General features: G+C 47.3%; 6 protein-coding genes across 6 annotated transcripts; 4 read left to right on the top strand and 2 right to left on the bottom strand.

The window, feature by feature from the left end:
• Positions 1–239: 239 nt before the first annotated feature.
• Positions 240–1,734, top strand: P174DRAFT_375886 (putative polygalacturonase; the record flags this gene model as incomplete). The annotated part of the gene is made up of 2 exons (XM_024822654.1): positions 240–512; positions 589–1,734. The coding sequence occupies 2 exons, from the start codon at positions 240–242 to the stop codon at positions 1,732–1,734; spliced, it is 1,419 nt and encodes a 472-aa protein (XP_024679784.1).
• A 401-nt stretch (positions 1,735–2,135) lies between these two features.
• On the bottom strand, positions 2,136–3,144 carry P174DRAFT_376583 (uncharacterized protein; the record flags this gene model as incomplete). The annotated part of the gene is made up of 2 exons (XM_024822700.1): positions 2,136–2,483; positions 2,602–3,144. The coding sequence occupies 2 exons, from the start codon at positions 3,142–3,144 to the stop codon at positions 2,136–2,138; spliced, it is 891 nt and encodes a 296-aa protein (XP_024679783.1).
• Positions 3,145–3,169: 25 nt separating this feature from the next.
• Positions 3,170–4,439, top strand: P174DRAFT_495555 (kinase-like protein; the record flags this gene model as incomplete). The annotated part of the gene is made up of 4 exons (XM_024830870.1): positions 3,170–3,204; positions 3,257–3,595; positions 3,646–3,937; positions 4,024–4,439. Coding segments are annotated over 4 exons (786 nt in total), but the record flags the coding sequence as incomplete, so codon positions are not given.
• A 798-nt stretch (positions 4,440–5,237) lies between these two features.
• P174DRAFT_463319 (Annexin) lies at positions 5,238–7,003 on the top strand (the record flags this gene model as incomplete). The annotated part of the gene is made up of 2 exons (XM_024830248.1): positions 5,238–5,283; positions 5,565–7,003. The coding sequence occupies 2 exons, from the start codon at positions 5,238–5,240 to the stop codon at positions 7,001–7,003; spliced, it is 1,485 nt and encodes a 494-aa protein (XP_024679781.1).
• Positions 7,004–9,969: 2,966 nt separating this feature from the next.
• On the top strand, positions 9,970–10,908 carry P174DRAFT_434240 (uncharacterized protein; the record flags this gene model as incomplete). The annotated part of the gene is made up of 4 exons (XM_024825858.1): positions 9,970–10,090; positions 10,164–10,262; positions 10,330–10,412; positions 10,702–10,908. The coding sequence occupies 4 exons, from the start codon at positions 9,970–9,972 to the stop codon at positions 10,906–10,908; spliced, it is 510 nt and encodes a 169-aa protein (XP_024679780.1).
• A 374-nt stretch (positions 10,909–11,282) lies between these two features.
• P174DRAFT_495537 (uncharacterized protein) lies at positions 11,283–11,809 on the bottom strand. The gene has a single exon (XM_024830869.1). It carries the CDS (start codon positions 11,790–11,792, stop codon positions 11,439–11,441), a length of 354 nt encoding a protein of 117 aa, XP_024679779.1. The 5' UTR covers positions 11,793–11,809; the 3' UTR covers positions 11,283–11,438.
• Between the last annotated feature and the right edge of the window lie 1,989 nt (positions 11,810–13,798).

Raw genomic sequence — 13,798 nt, 5'->3', positions numbered from 1 at the left:
CCACCAATTTGATATCTAACTATATGGAGTAACTAAGTCAGAGTCTGCATTGCTAGATGGTCCACTCCAGAAGATTCATTGTCATCTCCTGACTCGGTCGGTTATATAAAGACATATGGTTGCCCATTCGTTCCTGGTAACTATAACAGCACAGGCTTGGTCCTATATCCATTCACTTACATCCCCTTCCTTTCTTCCCTGTGTTTTGTAATCTCGTTAAAGTCACTCATTTGTCCAAGATGAAGCGCGGTGCGCTCCTCGTTCCCTTCGTTCCCCTGGCTCTTGCCTGTGTCGACCCCAGTGACGCCAATCATTCCTGTGCCTCTGTGTTTTCGGTCTCGTCTGCTGCTGCTGCCAGCTTCTGTGCCACTTTCACCGTCAGCGCGGTGACTGAAACCACCGGCGTGCCTGCCGCTCTTCTCAGCAACTGCGACTACAATACCAAGCACCTATCAAGCGCCTGTAGCTGTCTGGGTCCTGCTACTGTCGCTCCTCCTACTCAAACCAGTGCTGTGAGTATCCAATCCGTGAGTATCGAGACGAATGACGTGCTAATGACAGACTCAGGTCAACACGGCCACTCCTCAGGTCACTTCCATCGTTGCTCCCACCACTCTGAAAGCCAATGCTGCGGCTTCCATCACCCAAGCCCCTGCCCCTACGAAGAGCTCCACGTTCGCTGGTAACGGCGGCACCACCTGCACCGTGACCGAGTACGCTGCCATCTCCTCGGCCGTCGCATCCTGCTCGAACATCCTCCTGTCGGACGTCTATGCCCCTCCATCCAGCACAATCGACCTTCAGAACTTGCAGACAGGCGCTGCCGTGATCTTCGCCGGTACCACAACCTTCGGCGACACCCCCGACGACGACTTCGACCCCATTGTCATCTCTGGAACTGATGTGACCATCACCGGCGCAGAGGGCCACGTCATCGACGGCAACGGCGCCGCCTACTGGGACGGGGAGGGCTCCAACGGCGGCTCCTCCAAGCCCGACCACTTCATCGTCGCCAAGCACCTGTACGACTCGCGCATCGAGAACCTCAACATTCAGAATTGGCCCGTCCACTGCTTCGACATCGAGAACACCGAGAACCTGGTCATCTCCGGCATTACGCTGAACAACTCCGCCGGCGACGACCCCAACAGCGAGAGCGGCAGCAAACCGGCCGCCCACAACTCCGACGGTTTCGACATCAAGTCCAGCACGAACCTCACCCTCCAGAACAGCTGGGTGCACAACCAGGATGACTGCGTCGCCGTTAGCAGCGGCACAGACATTGTCGTGGACAACATTTACTGCTACGGCGGCCACGGGCTGAGCATCGGCTCCATCGGCGGTAAGAGCGACAATACCGTTGACGGAGTGACCTTCTCCAACTCGCAGGTCATCAACAGCTCGAATGGGTGCAGAATCAAATCGAACTCCGGAACCACCGGTGAGGTCTCCAACATCCGCTACGAGAACATCACCGTCTCCGGCATCAGCGACTATGGTATCGACATCCAGCAAGATTACCTGAACGGGGGCCCTACCGGCGAGCCTACCAATGGCGTTAAGATCAAGGACATCACCTTTGTTGATGTCACTGGTACGATGAGCGATGGCAAGGATTACTACATTCTCTGTGGTGACGGCAGCTGCTCTAATTTTGTTTTTGAGAATGTCAGCATTACTGGCGGTAGTGGCGACAGCTGCAACTATCCTACCGACACTTGCCTTGAGGCTTGATTGTACCAAATAGTTGGTGTTCTCGTAGATAGATGCCCACCATCTGCAATCTCCTTTATGCACATATTAGGCCAGACAAACATTGTCAGAGCTTCAGTGAAAACCTAGTTAGTATTTGGGGACCATGATGCTGAGATTGAAACTCGGAAAACTGCGTTTTCTCTCATTAGTGTGCTTGCTGAAAAGTGCAAATTGCTAGTATACAGGCCCGGAGCATGTAGTGAGACGCTTCAAACTTTCATTCATAGACTGCTTGATGGGCGTCCATACACCACTTCAATTTAGTGTACAGCTTGTTACCTGATTGATCTCCGCAAGCTGTGAACGCGACTAGAATCTGAAGGCAGAATTTCCGTACTGAGCTATTCCTGTAAACTCCCGGAATGTCGCAATGGAATAATCTAAGGGCCGATGGATATAGTATAGTAGTTCCATGACTCCAAAGTACCAGGGCACATATCTAAAATCATTGGCAAATATGTCGTGCTCCATTCTTCTGTAATCCATGCAGTATATTGCGCCTTGCGGGCCTCCCAGTAAGCGGGAAACCAGCCCGACTGCTCCCAGTCAACAATAGCCAGAGTACGATACGGCCGAGAGGAACTGATAACGATGTTACTGCGGTGGAGATCACCATGGGTGAACTTGATGGCACAGTCGTCCGGCAGCTCATAGCGATATGACTCGATGGGTACCGAGTAAGGATCCGGCATCGGTCTTCTGCGGAGAAATGCGAACCAGTCATGGAACTCTTTTACTGTCGCGAATGGTCGCTCTGCTGGTATGCAATCCAAGCCCAAAGCTCTATCATAAACAGGGGCTCGTGCAATAGTCCCTGTCGGAATGAATTAGGTCAGGCACAAACACGCTGTAGGGCGCGGTATGCATACCCACAAACGGATCCGAAGGGCCCTGCTCAAGGCGATGCAGATTGTCACATATTGTGCGAAGCTCGCGGGAGATCGAAACCTTATCATCGGGCTCCAGTTTATCCCATGCTTGCTCCAGGGTCTGCCCTCGGATGCACTCCATGTAGATGTATTTTACAACTCCATCTGTGCGCCACCCGTACACCTCGGGAACAGGAACAAGGCCATTTAGAAGTCGGCGGAGAGCAAATAGTGTCTGGGCCTCGGAAATATGCTCTGTGAGTCCCCACTTGACAAGGAGGTTCATGTTTTCAAATACCGCGGGTTGTGGTTTTATAAAATAAGGCACGGCGCTTTGGTAGTCTTTCCTAGGGTTTGGGTTGAATCCCGCAAGACGTTGAGCTTCCGCTTGGGCTTGGACATCTTCTGGGGAAGGTAGCTCTTGATATTTTTGAAAGAATGATGAGTCTTTGACGTCGAAATTGGGAGAGTTGGGGATCATTGACGGCGTAAGCCGGATGGGCCCTTTGCTGTTAGCCATCCTCGAGGAGGTAGGAAATAGTGCGGGATGTTCAACTCTTTGGCTGTGCAAGGACCTACAGTTAGCTTACCCTACGATTAATCAGTGACGCCAAAAACTCACTCTGCTCTAGACAGCATGCCTATGTTACGCTGAAGGTATTCGAGTGCAATTCGGAAGAAGGCCAAAGAGAGACAGACATCTACCACTATTTGAATTTCCTCGGTGCAGTAAATCATGCTGGTGCTAAGCTTATCCGCAAAGCGTTGGATAGCTTCCAGATTATTTCTGCAGACCGTAAATTTGGATGTCTTGTTCATCCTCCGCTGGGGATAAGTCTATATGATTTTCGCGCCCAATTTGGGGCGAAGGTACTCTCCGAAAATATAGTCAAGTTGACCCTGATGCATCTCCTTCTTACTCTTGATTATCTTCATACAGATGCTGGGATTGTCCATTCGGGTATTATCCAGTCTCCATCTCCAGAGGAGCCTTCTAACTGAGGTTTTCCAGATATTCAAGAAAGAACATCATGATGGGTATTGAGGACACAACGATCTTAGCCGATTTTGAAGAGCGAGAGAAATCCAATCCTAGCCCACAGAAAATCATTGGAAATCGGGTAATCTATGTTTCTCGAAAGCTTAGGAAAACCAAGCAACATGGTCGTCCTATCCTTTGTGATTTTGGTCAGGCTCGCTATGGGTCCAATACTTACACCAGGGATATTCAGCCCTATATTTACCGGACTCCCGAGGTGGTATTACGGATGCCTTGGTATGAAAAGGTTGATATCTGGAACGTCGGAGTGCTGGTATACATTCATTTCTTATGAACCCGTCTTGTAATTAAGCTATTACGGCGAGTAGTAGACGTCCCCTTTGGTAACATCGGGTGCAGACATGGGATAACTTCCAACAAGGACATCTGTTCTACGCTCGAGATTCAGCTAAGGAAAACTCTGATGGCCATCATCTCGCCGAAATGATCGCATTATGGGACCACCACCGAGAGAAATGATTCAGAGCAGTGACTTTGCGAGCGAATTCTTTGACCGCGAAGGTATGTATGAATCATGATCTTCCAAGAGGCTTTTGCTGACTACGAAATAGGGAATGGGAAGGGGACCATTGATATCCCTCCTATTTCGTTGGAGAAGCTGGAAGCAAGTTTGGATGGTAAATCGCAGCAGCTTTTCATCCAATTCCTTCGCAAGATACTCAAACGGAAGCCCGAGGAGAGAGAATCGGCAAGGGACCTATTGGACGATCCTTGGTTACGTTCACCTTAAGACATACATCGATGCTTAGCAGATCCATCGCTTGGATCAATCATGTCTGTGACAGTCTGTCCCATTCGAATCATGAGAGCACTGAACGATGCCGTGAACAGTGTCCAAGGACGATACTTAGAAGCCAGCTGGGTGGCGGCATGAGAGTCCCAGATACTTTAGTATATCGCCGATCAGCACGGGTGTTATACGTTCATCACGATTCGGCAACCATCATCCGCTCTACCGAGGCAAGGAAGGGAGATTATCCTGTTATGTTGTGGTCTGGGTATCAGTCTTTTGCCGTGGAGTCCCCTCGCCGCTCGCGTGTGGTATTCTCTCACACAAATGGGACGATAGGGGCTCAAAGCGACAGTAAACGGATAGGAAGCTCAAAGGCCTTGTGCGAGGCCAAGAGAATATCACCGACAACCAGATTTTCGGCTGTGTGACTCGGTTGCAGAAAAGAGAGACGTCCCGATGAACAGTAGCTCTGTCCTGGTGCTTGAAGTAAGGTGTCTATCCTACTATGGCGCTGGGACGCTGGGACGCTGGAACGCTGGGAACGGATTGGGCAAGTTGTGGAAGCAGTTCGCTCTGTTTGACTAAAAATAATGGCCTACTTGGCAGAGCTATGTCGACCTAAAAAGGTCTCATACTGAGAATCTAGTTCAGTCATCAAATATCATTAGTTATGTTATGCAAGGTTACATAATCCTTTTTTCTAAAAAAAAAGGAAAAAGGAAAATCCAAACCAGAAAAGGTTCCTAATCTATCTTTATGCACGTGTCATGAGCAAACGGAGGGGTTCCGGTGGGATGATCAGGAAATTAGGCTTGGCAGAATGGCGGTGCACTGTGGCTTGACAAGTTCCCTATTGGACGAAGCGAGTCAAGACCCTCATCACTATTGGGTTAAGTCCTTTTGTGTCTCTCCAGTGGCTGTGCATTCCGTAATGTAGCTTGGGTTGGTGCCAATCAGTGGGACAAATAGAGGGGTAAATTACAGCTGATTGTGGCTGTGGTGACATGGGCTAAAATACGAGTCACAGGCTAGATAACTCTAAAATACGCTGTGCTGAGGGGATATAAGGCTGACGCGCTCCCTTTGAATTAGTCTCTATTATCATTGTCTTTTTCCCCATCACGTTTCTGTCATGTCACACCCCCAGCAAACCTACGGCGGACCCCGCAACCCCCCTATAACAGCGCTGGGTATCCTCAGCCAGGCGCCCATCAACAGCAGCAGCAGGCTCCCTATTATCCACCACAACAGCCCGGCAGATATCCCCCCCAAGGTGCTCCCCCGCAGCAATATCCTCCCCCTGGTCAGTACCAACAACAGCCATATGGTGCACCTCCGCCGCAACAACAATGGCCCGGCCAACCACCGCAACAATATCCTCAAGGAGGCCATCCACCACCGCAGCAGTATCCGCCTCAGGGAGCATATCCTCAGAATCAATATCCTCCACAGGGTCAATATCCTCCACAAGGTCAATACCCTCCGCAGGGTCAATATCCTCCACCTGGCCAATACCCCCCACCAGGACAAGGCCAATATCCTCCTCAGGGAGGTTACCCGCCGCAAGGCCAACCCGGCTATCCAGCTCCTCACGCTCCTCAACCAATGCCCACTCCACCATCCCTAGGCTATGACCCCAACCAACGCGCCCCCGGCGACGCAACCCGCGAAGCGGAAGCCCTCCGCAAAGCAATGAAAGGCTTTGGCACAGACGAAAAAGCCCTCATCAATATCCTGGCCAAGCCCGACCCCCTGCAAATGGCACTCATCAGACACACATACACCGACCGCATCGGGCGCAACCTCGAAAAAGACCTCAAGTCCGAGCTCTCAGGAGACCTGGAAGACGTTCTTGTCTCCTTAGCCAGAGGTCCACTCGAGCAGGACGTCGCTTGCGTGCGTGATGCGCTGGCGGGGATGGGAACGAACGAAAACCTGCTCACGGATGTGTTGGTCGGCCGGTCGAATGCTGATCTGCGCGCGATCAAGTACGCGTATGTCGGCAAGTACCAGAAGTCGCTGGTTGAGGAAATCAAGAGCGATTTGTCAGGCAAGACGGAGCAGTTCTTTGTCATGTTGCTCAATGCTACGAGGCCGGAGCCGGGGACATATTTCGATGCGCAGTCTGTTGATGCCGATGTCCGTGAGATCCACCAGGCGACGCAGGCGCGCAAGGGGACAGATGAGACTGGTGTCTTTGCCGTACTTCTGGGTGCATCGGATGCGAAGCTTGTTGCGATCGCGCAGGCCTTTGAGACAAAGTATCATACTAGCCTGGAAAAGGTGATCAAGGCTGAGTTCTCGGGTCACCTGGAAGATACGTTGCTGTCGATGCTGTCTAAGGCGAAGGATCCTGTTGGTCATGATGCGGAGAAGCTCCTGAAGTGTTTGCCTGAGAATGGAAAAGCGGACATCAAGCGGTTGATCTACTGGGTAGTCCATCTGCATTGGAACCCGCCTCATTTTGCGGCGGTCAAGGCACGGCTGAAGCAGAAGCTGGGCCATGATGTTGGCAACCAGTTCAGAGGAGCCATTGCTCCAGGAGACTTGCTGAATGCTATGCGCCAGCTGTGGAATTCAGCGTGAGATGATTTTATGAATAGGGTCTGGGCAAATTAGGTATTGCTATTCTTAATGTTTATTCTTCTTTTTCTACAGACTCTCGAGATCATGGACATGGGACTCAGCTTGCCAATACTCTGGGAGTAATTGTATTTCAGAAGCCATTTTTGCGTTACTGACAATAACTTTACACATGCTACTCCCTGGATGGTTATTTAGGACTTGGATCTTGTAGGAAGCATCTACATTGCTCTCTTCATTATTCCACTAGATGCCAGCGCTTTAGTTGATCACTTGTCTTAAAATCTTGTCTATATCATGGCAGTTATCTTATCAGTTCAGGTCACCTCACCTTTTGAGAGACTACACGTCAGCCAACCCTTAACTAAGGAATTCAGTTAACAAATGCGGGTCAGCCAACCTTTCTAAAAATTACACACGTGTAACATATTTTGACTTTCCACTGACTTTCCACTGACTTTCCACTGACTTTTTACTGACTTTTTACTGACTTTTTACTGACTTTTTACTGACCTTTTACTGACCTTTTACTGACCTTTTAAACTAGTTCTAAACTAGATAGAAAGGTAATTAAACTTCTAACGACAGAACTAGGTATTGACTAGTTTTAAGCAATTAAACACCCCTTGGGCCCTTAGATAGATAGTATTAAAACAATAGTAAGGTATTATATTTAGCTTGGCTGACCTTTATGAAAACTTCATAGTCACATAATGTTCGGGAAGTGGTCCAAACTCTCCCAAAGTGTCGGCTCACCTGTATCTCAGCTGACCTTTTGTAGGGTTCAGGTAATCATAGCTGAGATAAAGTGGGTCCAAGACCACATACACACAAATTGGCTGGCATAGCAGCCTATGTATCGACTCCAATAACATGGACTTACTCCTATCGCCCTTCATGAAGCACAGCACTATGATGCTACCAACCTGAATGGGCTTAAGGTATTCCTTTTCCCCCAACTTGCATGTATACTTTTGTTATTATCCAGTACACAGATCATCTTCAGCTTTCTGTTGAGAATGGCTTTGCGGGTAAACTGGCATTGGGGAGCAATGCAAACACCTTTAAAATACAGGTTATATATAATTTGAGCTTAATATTTGCAGTATCTCCACTTGGAGCCCAGTCCATGTCATTATGAGTAACACCAAGGTAGTCACTATGCTAACCAGGCCATACTCCAAATTGATGACAGGTGGCGGCCAAGCTTGGTATTTCTATGGTTCAGAGTAAGAAGCTCTATGGCTTGCCTAGGCCGGCCCTTAGCAGAGGCAACATAGATGAATAGATAAGAAAGCAGGAAGGCAGAACCAGGCAGTAAACCAAAACAACCGAACCAACTAGCCAGGGACTGAGGAAATTAGTCTCAGTGTGGACGTTGACAGACTAAGGACTAGAACACTTCAAGTCAATCCCGGCATTCCTCGCTTAACACCAGGTTCGCCTATGCCAGGAACTAATAGCGGCCGTCTCTTTTCCAATGGTGTACAGAAGACGGGGAAGTACTTCAGCACTGGTTTCCAATCGGTAGATAGAATCAAGGAAACCACAGGATTACGGAGCGGAACGGTGTCCCTTCAAAGCAATAATGATCAACATATCACTAGAAAACAACTCCCGAATGAGTACAGAGATGAAAGTAAAACTAAGAAGTATAGATCATAGAAATACCCAGAGTAGACAGGTTGAAGTAGTAGAGCAGACAGCCTTCGGCTACAACGAAAACTTCTTTTTGAGCTTCGTTCAACATCCATCAGATTCAACACACTATGCTAAGGTACATACCTGACCCGATATAAAGCATATTTTTTTTCACCCTTTGCGCGTTTGTTCATTTGTAACCATTCCCATCCAGTCCCATCGAGTCCTATCCAGGCCCATCCCGGCCCATCCTGTCCCGTCCTGTCCCGTCCTGTCCCGTCCAGTCCCGTCCAATTGCATTTATGGTGATCTGCATCGATCAAGCCACCAACGCACATCATTCCAAGGGAGTGGTAGGCTCCATCGACGAAATGGTATCTAGGTAGAGTACGCGGATTTTTCCAAGTCATCTGCCATGTTCATCCCCAACGTTTCAGTCGCTCCGGGCCGAAATTAAGTGTCTCAGACTCCAGAAAGTCTATCTGAGTTGAGATAGTGACATGGTGTTTAAGAATCTATTGAAGTAGTCACAAGCAGATTCTACACAATCTTATGTGGCGTTCACTAGTTCATCAAATAGATGCGAGTTCACGAATTATACACATTTAGTGAATATTGGTGTCATCCAGCATGGGTTATCATTCCAGGGAACCTGATGAAGTTAGACAAAATAGGGGAAAGTTAAAGATAAACCCCGTAGACAGGAGCAAAGACTCGGAATTGGAGCTGGGAACCGATTCGGAAAGAAATTCCTGATATGCTTCTCAAGAAACTAAGACCGTCAAGTCGATGTTTTTTTGTTAAAGAACCTTGTTCCCACTAGTCTAGAAGGGAGCAACTCATTGGGCTCTTCCTGATTTAGTTACGTGGACACAGAGCCTTGGCTTGGAATCAGCCTCGCAAGAGGTCATTGCACAATCCCAGCTTCTTCGACGCAGAGTCGGTACTCCTTGATCTGTGTAACTGCCATGCGATGTATCAGAAATATCTGTGTGGATTATGCTCAGTTGAGCTCTAATATATTCTATCCAGACTAGAGTGTAACCAGCCCGATTGCAAGTGCCAAATGCATTAAGCGAAAGGTGGTCTAGTAATTATGCAGCCCGCGCAATGCTTACCTAGGTGTCTAACTATCAGTATTCACTGTGGAATGATTGGTATTCGCTGTGGGAAAAGATGCCGTGATGGAATCAGAGAATGCTGCGTCCTTGAGTGTCTCTACAGCCCATTGACATATAAATGCACCACCCTCACACGGGAAAGAATTTTCGCACCCACCTGGTATCAACGAAAATACCAGACTCATCCCCACCTCCTTAACCTCGGTCATGACAGATCCATCGATGACCGCCACAGTCGCCGTGGGTATTGCGACGGGTATTCTTGCTATTCCTGGTTTTCTGATAGGAGGCAGAGCCCTACTGCAGTGGTTTATGAGAGGGAGAAGTCGTATGTCTCACCAGGACCTGCATTACATAGAGACATCCTTCTTTGTCGCTAACACACTATTTTTTTCTTTCAGGCACAGCCGATGAACCTATTTTGCCAACATCCTCCCCTAGAGTGGACAAAACCGATGTGCATTACGAAGCACAACATCTCCATTACAACTATGTGTCTGGTGAGTTTTGACTTTACGAGCTTCCATCGTTGAATTAGCACAGCCTAACATGCGCGTTTTGCCTTAGAATCGATTGCACTGACTGCCGTTGCGAATCTTGATCAATCTATTACAACTCATCGTTCATTCTTCGGTCCGGAAAAAGGCGCTGTGAGGATGATATGACACTGTATACAACACTGGAGGGCTCAAGACACTCTCAAAAGTTATTATAAGGGCTAGGATATAAAGTTCTCAATTGTATTAATATTGATTTAGCCAGTCACTCGAAGGCTGGTGGCCTGGATAACAGTCTTCTGTTCAAGCGATGACAACCATTTAAGTTCACAGAGCAGGTAGCATCCTCGGCATCATCAGCTCTAGTGAAAGTATTGTTCCTATCCTAGCTATCGTTACGGGAATACGGCTTTTGACGCATCAATCTGTACTTCTGTAGCAGCCTCTTGTATCCAAACAGCAAGATGGCCCCAATGCTACCCCGGCAACCGAACCAACCGCAATATCATCACAGACGCGAGCTATTCCTTTGCAACAATTGATGACCATTAAGTCAGTAGCAACTCCTCCGGTAGTGGTTGTCGGAACTGTGATGAAAGCACTACCTTTTATTAGGAAGGCAACCCAGGGCTCGGATCAGATAAGATAAACGATGAGATACAGGCATTCTAGAAATCAGCTTAACCAACAAATATTTGATAATTTCCCACTGCCAAGACCTCAGTGTAAATTTATTATTAGGGTGCTTGTCTAAAACAACGGGCTGCTGAAATTTCTCACATGGGATATGCCACAGAGTTGTACTTTCACATCCGCATAATGTCTTATGTAACGGCAAACAGGCCATGCATAACTAGTCAACTAACTAAGTCTAGCTAGTTAGTTAAAGGGAGCGATGGCGTGCAATTAGAATCACATGGAATTGGCAGATGCCACATGCGTGGCGAATAAGCACCGTATCTAGAAATTTACTAGTGGTGCCAGACCCTTCTTTACAAAGGTATTAGAAAATAACAGAGAGATGATGTTTCCAAAACTTTGTCGCCTTGATTGATTTTAGCTATATTACGAAAAAATCCAGGGGCGGGGGCAGTTCTTGGAGTTTGGGAGTCGCTAGGGATCAATCTTAAATAATTAGCACCCGTCCTGATGTGCAGCCTATACAGAGAGTCACTATCGTCACGTCAAGACATACGAATGGTACTCAGAGGGTAGATATAGCAAATTTCCTGTGTCCCAGGTAATCCAGATACCATCAGAACTAATACCACATGCCGAGAATTTCGGTGCTTCAGCTGGTATGACAGGTGAACCCAAGGATAAGCGGATAGTGCCGCAGTAAAGTTCAAGGTATAAGTTAGTTAGGTCGAATGATTCTACCCTAGCTAACCTTCCAGCATTAACAGTCTGCAGGCAATGGCCACTGGTGGCATCCCAAGTCATAACCATCATGTCAAGTGAGGCGGAGGCGACCAGCTTGGAATCATGCAAGAAGACCACTGATTGGACCCAGCTGCTATGGCCCTCAAGCATCTGTAGGCAAGCGCTCCAGTTATCTTCCATGGCAGGTCTGCTTAGATACCATCAGGGCTGCTCATGTTTAAATAACCGCTGTATCAAGCTGCCTGCCGGACTGAATAAAAGCACTGAGTGGTACGGCTGCAAAGGGGTATTCTCTATTGCATCTTCTAATAACATATAGATCAGTGTGCATCGCGGATGAGATTCAATAAATCAGACTCTTTTTGTCCTCACTTTTACCACATTAATATCACTCTGGTGAAATAACCTAACTCCGCTGCTTAAAGTCTTACCTGAACTAGTTGTTCAAGTTTTGACATGGAACAAACTCCCTGTGGCATACTTCCTTGAAGACTAAGAGCCTCAAGCCAGTAAAGGTACTTCTCCTGTAAGAAACCAATTAATCATCCTACAGACTTAAGGTTGCTTCACTGCTGCAATATGATAAGTATTATATAAATAGTCAATCTAACATATGCATGAGTACTGCATAGTACCTAGTGGGTCTGGTTTAGGGTGCTTAACCTTATTAATAAGGAATCCCAGATTATAAAGAGAATAAACATCACAGCACAGAGCCAGTCCTATATTAGATAACAACTCTAAAAAATAGTATAATAGACTAATTCTAATCCTGAAGAAAAGAGCTCATTAGAAGCCTTCCCTATAAGAAATTCCTTAACAGATAGGTATATAAAGTACACAGTTTCTTCGTGGACTGTTAAGAAGGAGCTATAAAGATTTATAGTACTAGTATTACCTCTAAAAGGTAGTTATACTATTCCCGCTTCAATTAAGCCTGGTAAATGATAGGGTTAGATAACTAACAGATTTCATTAGTAACTTAGTATAATAATGCTGCATAGCCTAGTATATAATATAACTAGATCCTACTCCTTTAATAACTAATAGTTAATTTTTAGTCCTCCTCTTCAGGGAGTATCTTGCCAGGGACTAGATATATATAAGATAAAGACTTACTAAAGCAGGGCCATTTCGTTGGCCCTATTATTACCAGAATGAAGATCTACAAGCCCCTATAAAATCACCATCAGCCTTAATAAAGGAGTGGGAAACTTATATGCACTAAGATTTTAGAGCACTGGAGTTCCTTCTTTATATGTCTTATATATCATCTAAATCACTTCGTCTGTGGAAGTGCCAGAATCCCAACCCAGGATGAACAGTGAACTTGTGAGATATGTGCATCGAAAGCTTAAGAGATTCAATCCACGCTTTTCTGGGCCTTCAGGATCTAGCGCCGTCTGCGAAAACTTCCTGGACGGTCCTCCAAAAGGCCCTAGGCTCTGCACTCATACTTGGTCTCATGCAGGATGTTGGACACGCTGCCCTCTGGCCAATGCGATTGGCTGTCTTGTTAGCGGGATACCATATCTATGTAAACAGTGCAAGTCGCAGGACCATTTGCGCCAGAACAGAGACTTTCATTTTACTCAGATTACACATTTTACTAGTCAAGTGTCCAACAAATAAACCCCCGCATTGAAGATTATGGACGATCTGCGTCTGACGAGAGCATCCATTTTTATAGTGACACACTTCAGACAACACATCTGCGGACGCCAGTCTTTCGAAATACAGCCATATCTAGTCTGCTAAGCAAGGAGGCATATAAGACAGCACGAATTTGCCATCCAGCAACCTGACCGAGCCACATGCTCCTCTAGGCCGTCCTGTTCCTGATGTCCGGAGACTCTGCCTAGCCCAGAGCTTCACCAGCCTGTAAACAGTGCAAGTGACCTTCAACAGCTCTTCTGACCATGCTGCACAGACACAAGTTCCACTTTCAGTTCCGCCTTCTATCCCACCCGAAGAGCCTCAGCCCGCGACAAACCCCGCAGAGCAACCCAAAGTCCTTTCCACTTCCCAGAGACTGTGGAATGCCGCTTATGACAGCCTCAAGAATGATGACGATACCACCGGCCTGTCACTTCTTACGTAAAGGTTCGTGCAAAAGTTCTCACTGAAAAAGATACTGATACCTCTACTTCCGGCGC

The sequence above is a fragment of the Aspergillus novofumigatus genome (assembly GCF_002847465.1).
Source record: "Aspergillus novofumigatus IBT 16806 chromosome Unknown P174scaffold_7, whole genome shotgun sequence".
Taxonomy (NCBI): domain Eukaryota; kingdom Fungi; phylum Ascomycota; class Eurotiomycetes; order Eurotiales; family Aspergillaceae; genus Aspergillus; species Aspergillus novofumigatus.
This window is presented reverse-complemented; position numbering and strand designations above follow the sequence as displayed.

Excerpts from the sequence above, each read along its gene's own strand:
- P174DRAFT_495537 (XM_024830869.1), bottom strand. The coding sequence starts at position 11,792 with ATGCTTGAGGGCCATAGCAGCTGGGTCCAATCAGTGGTCTTCTTGCAT.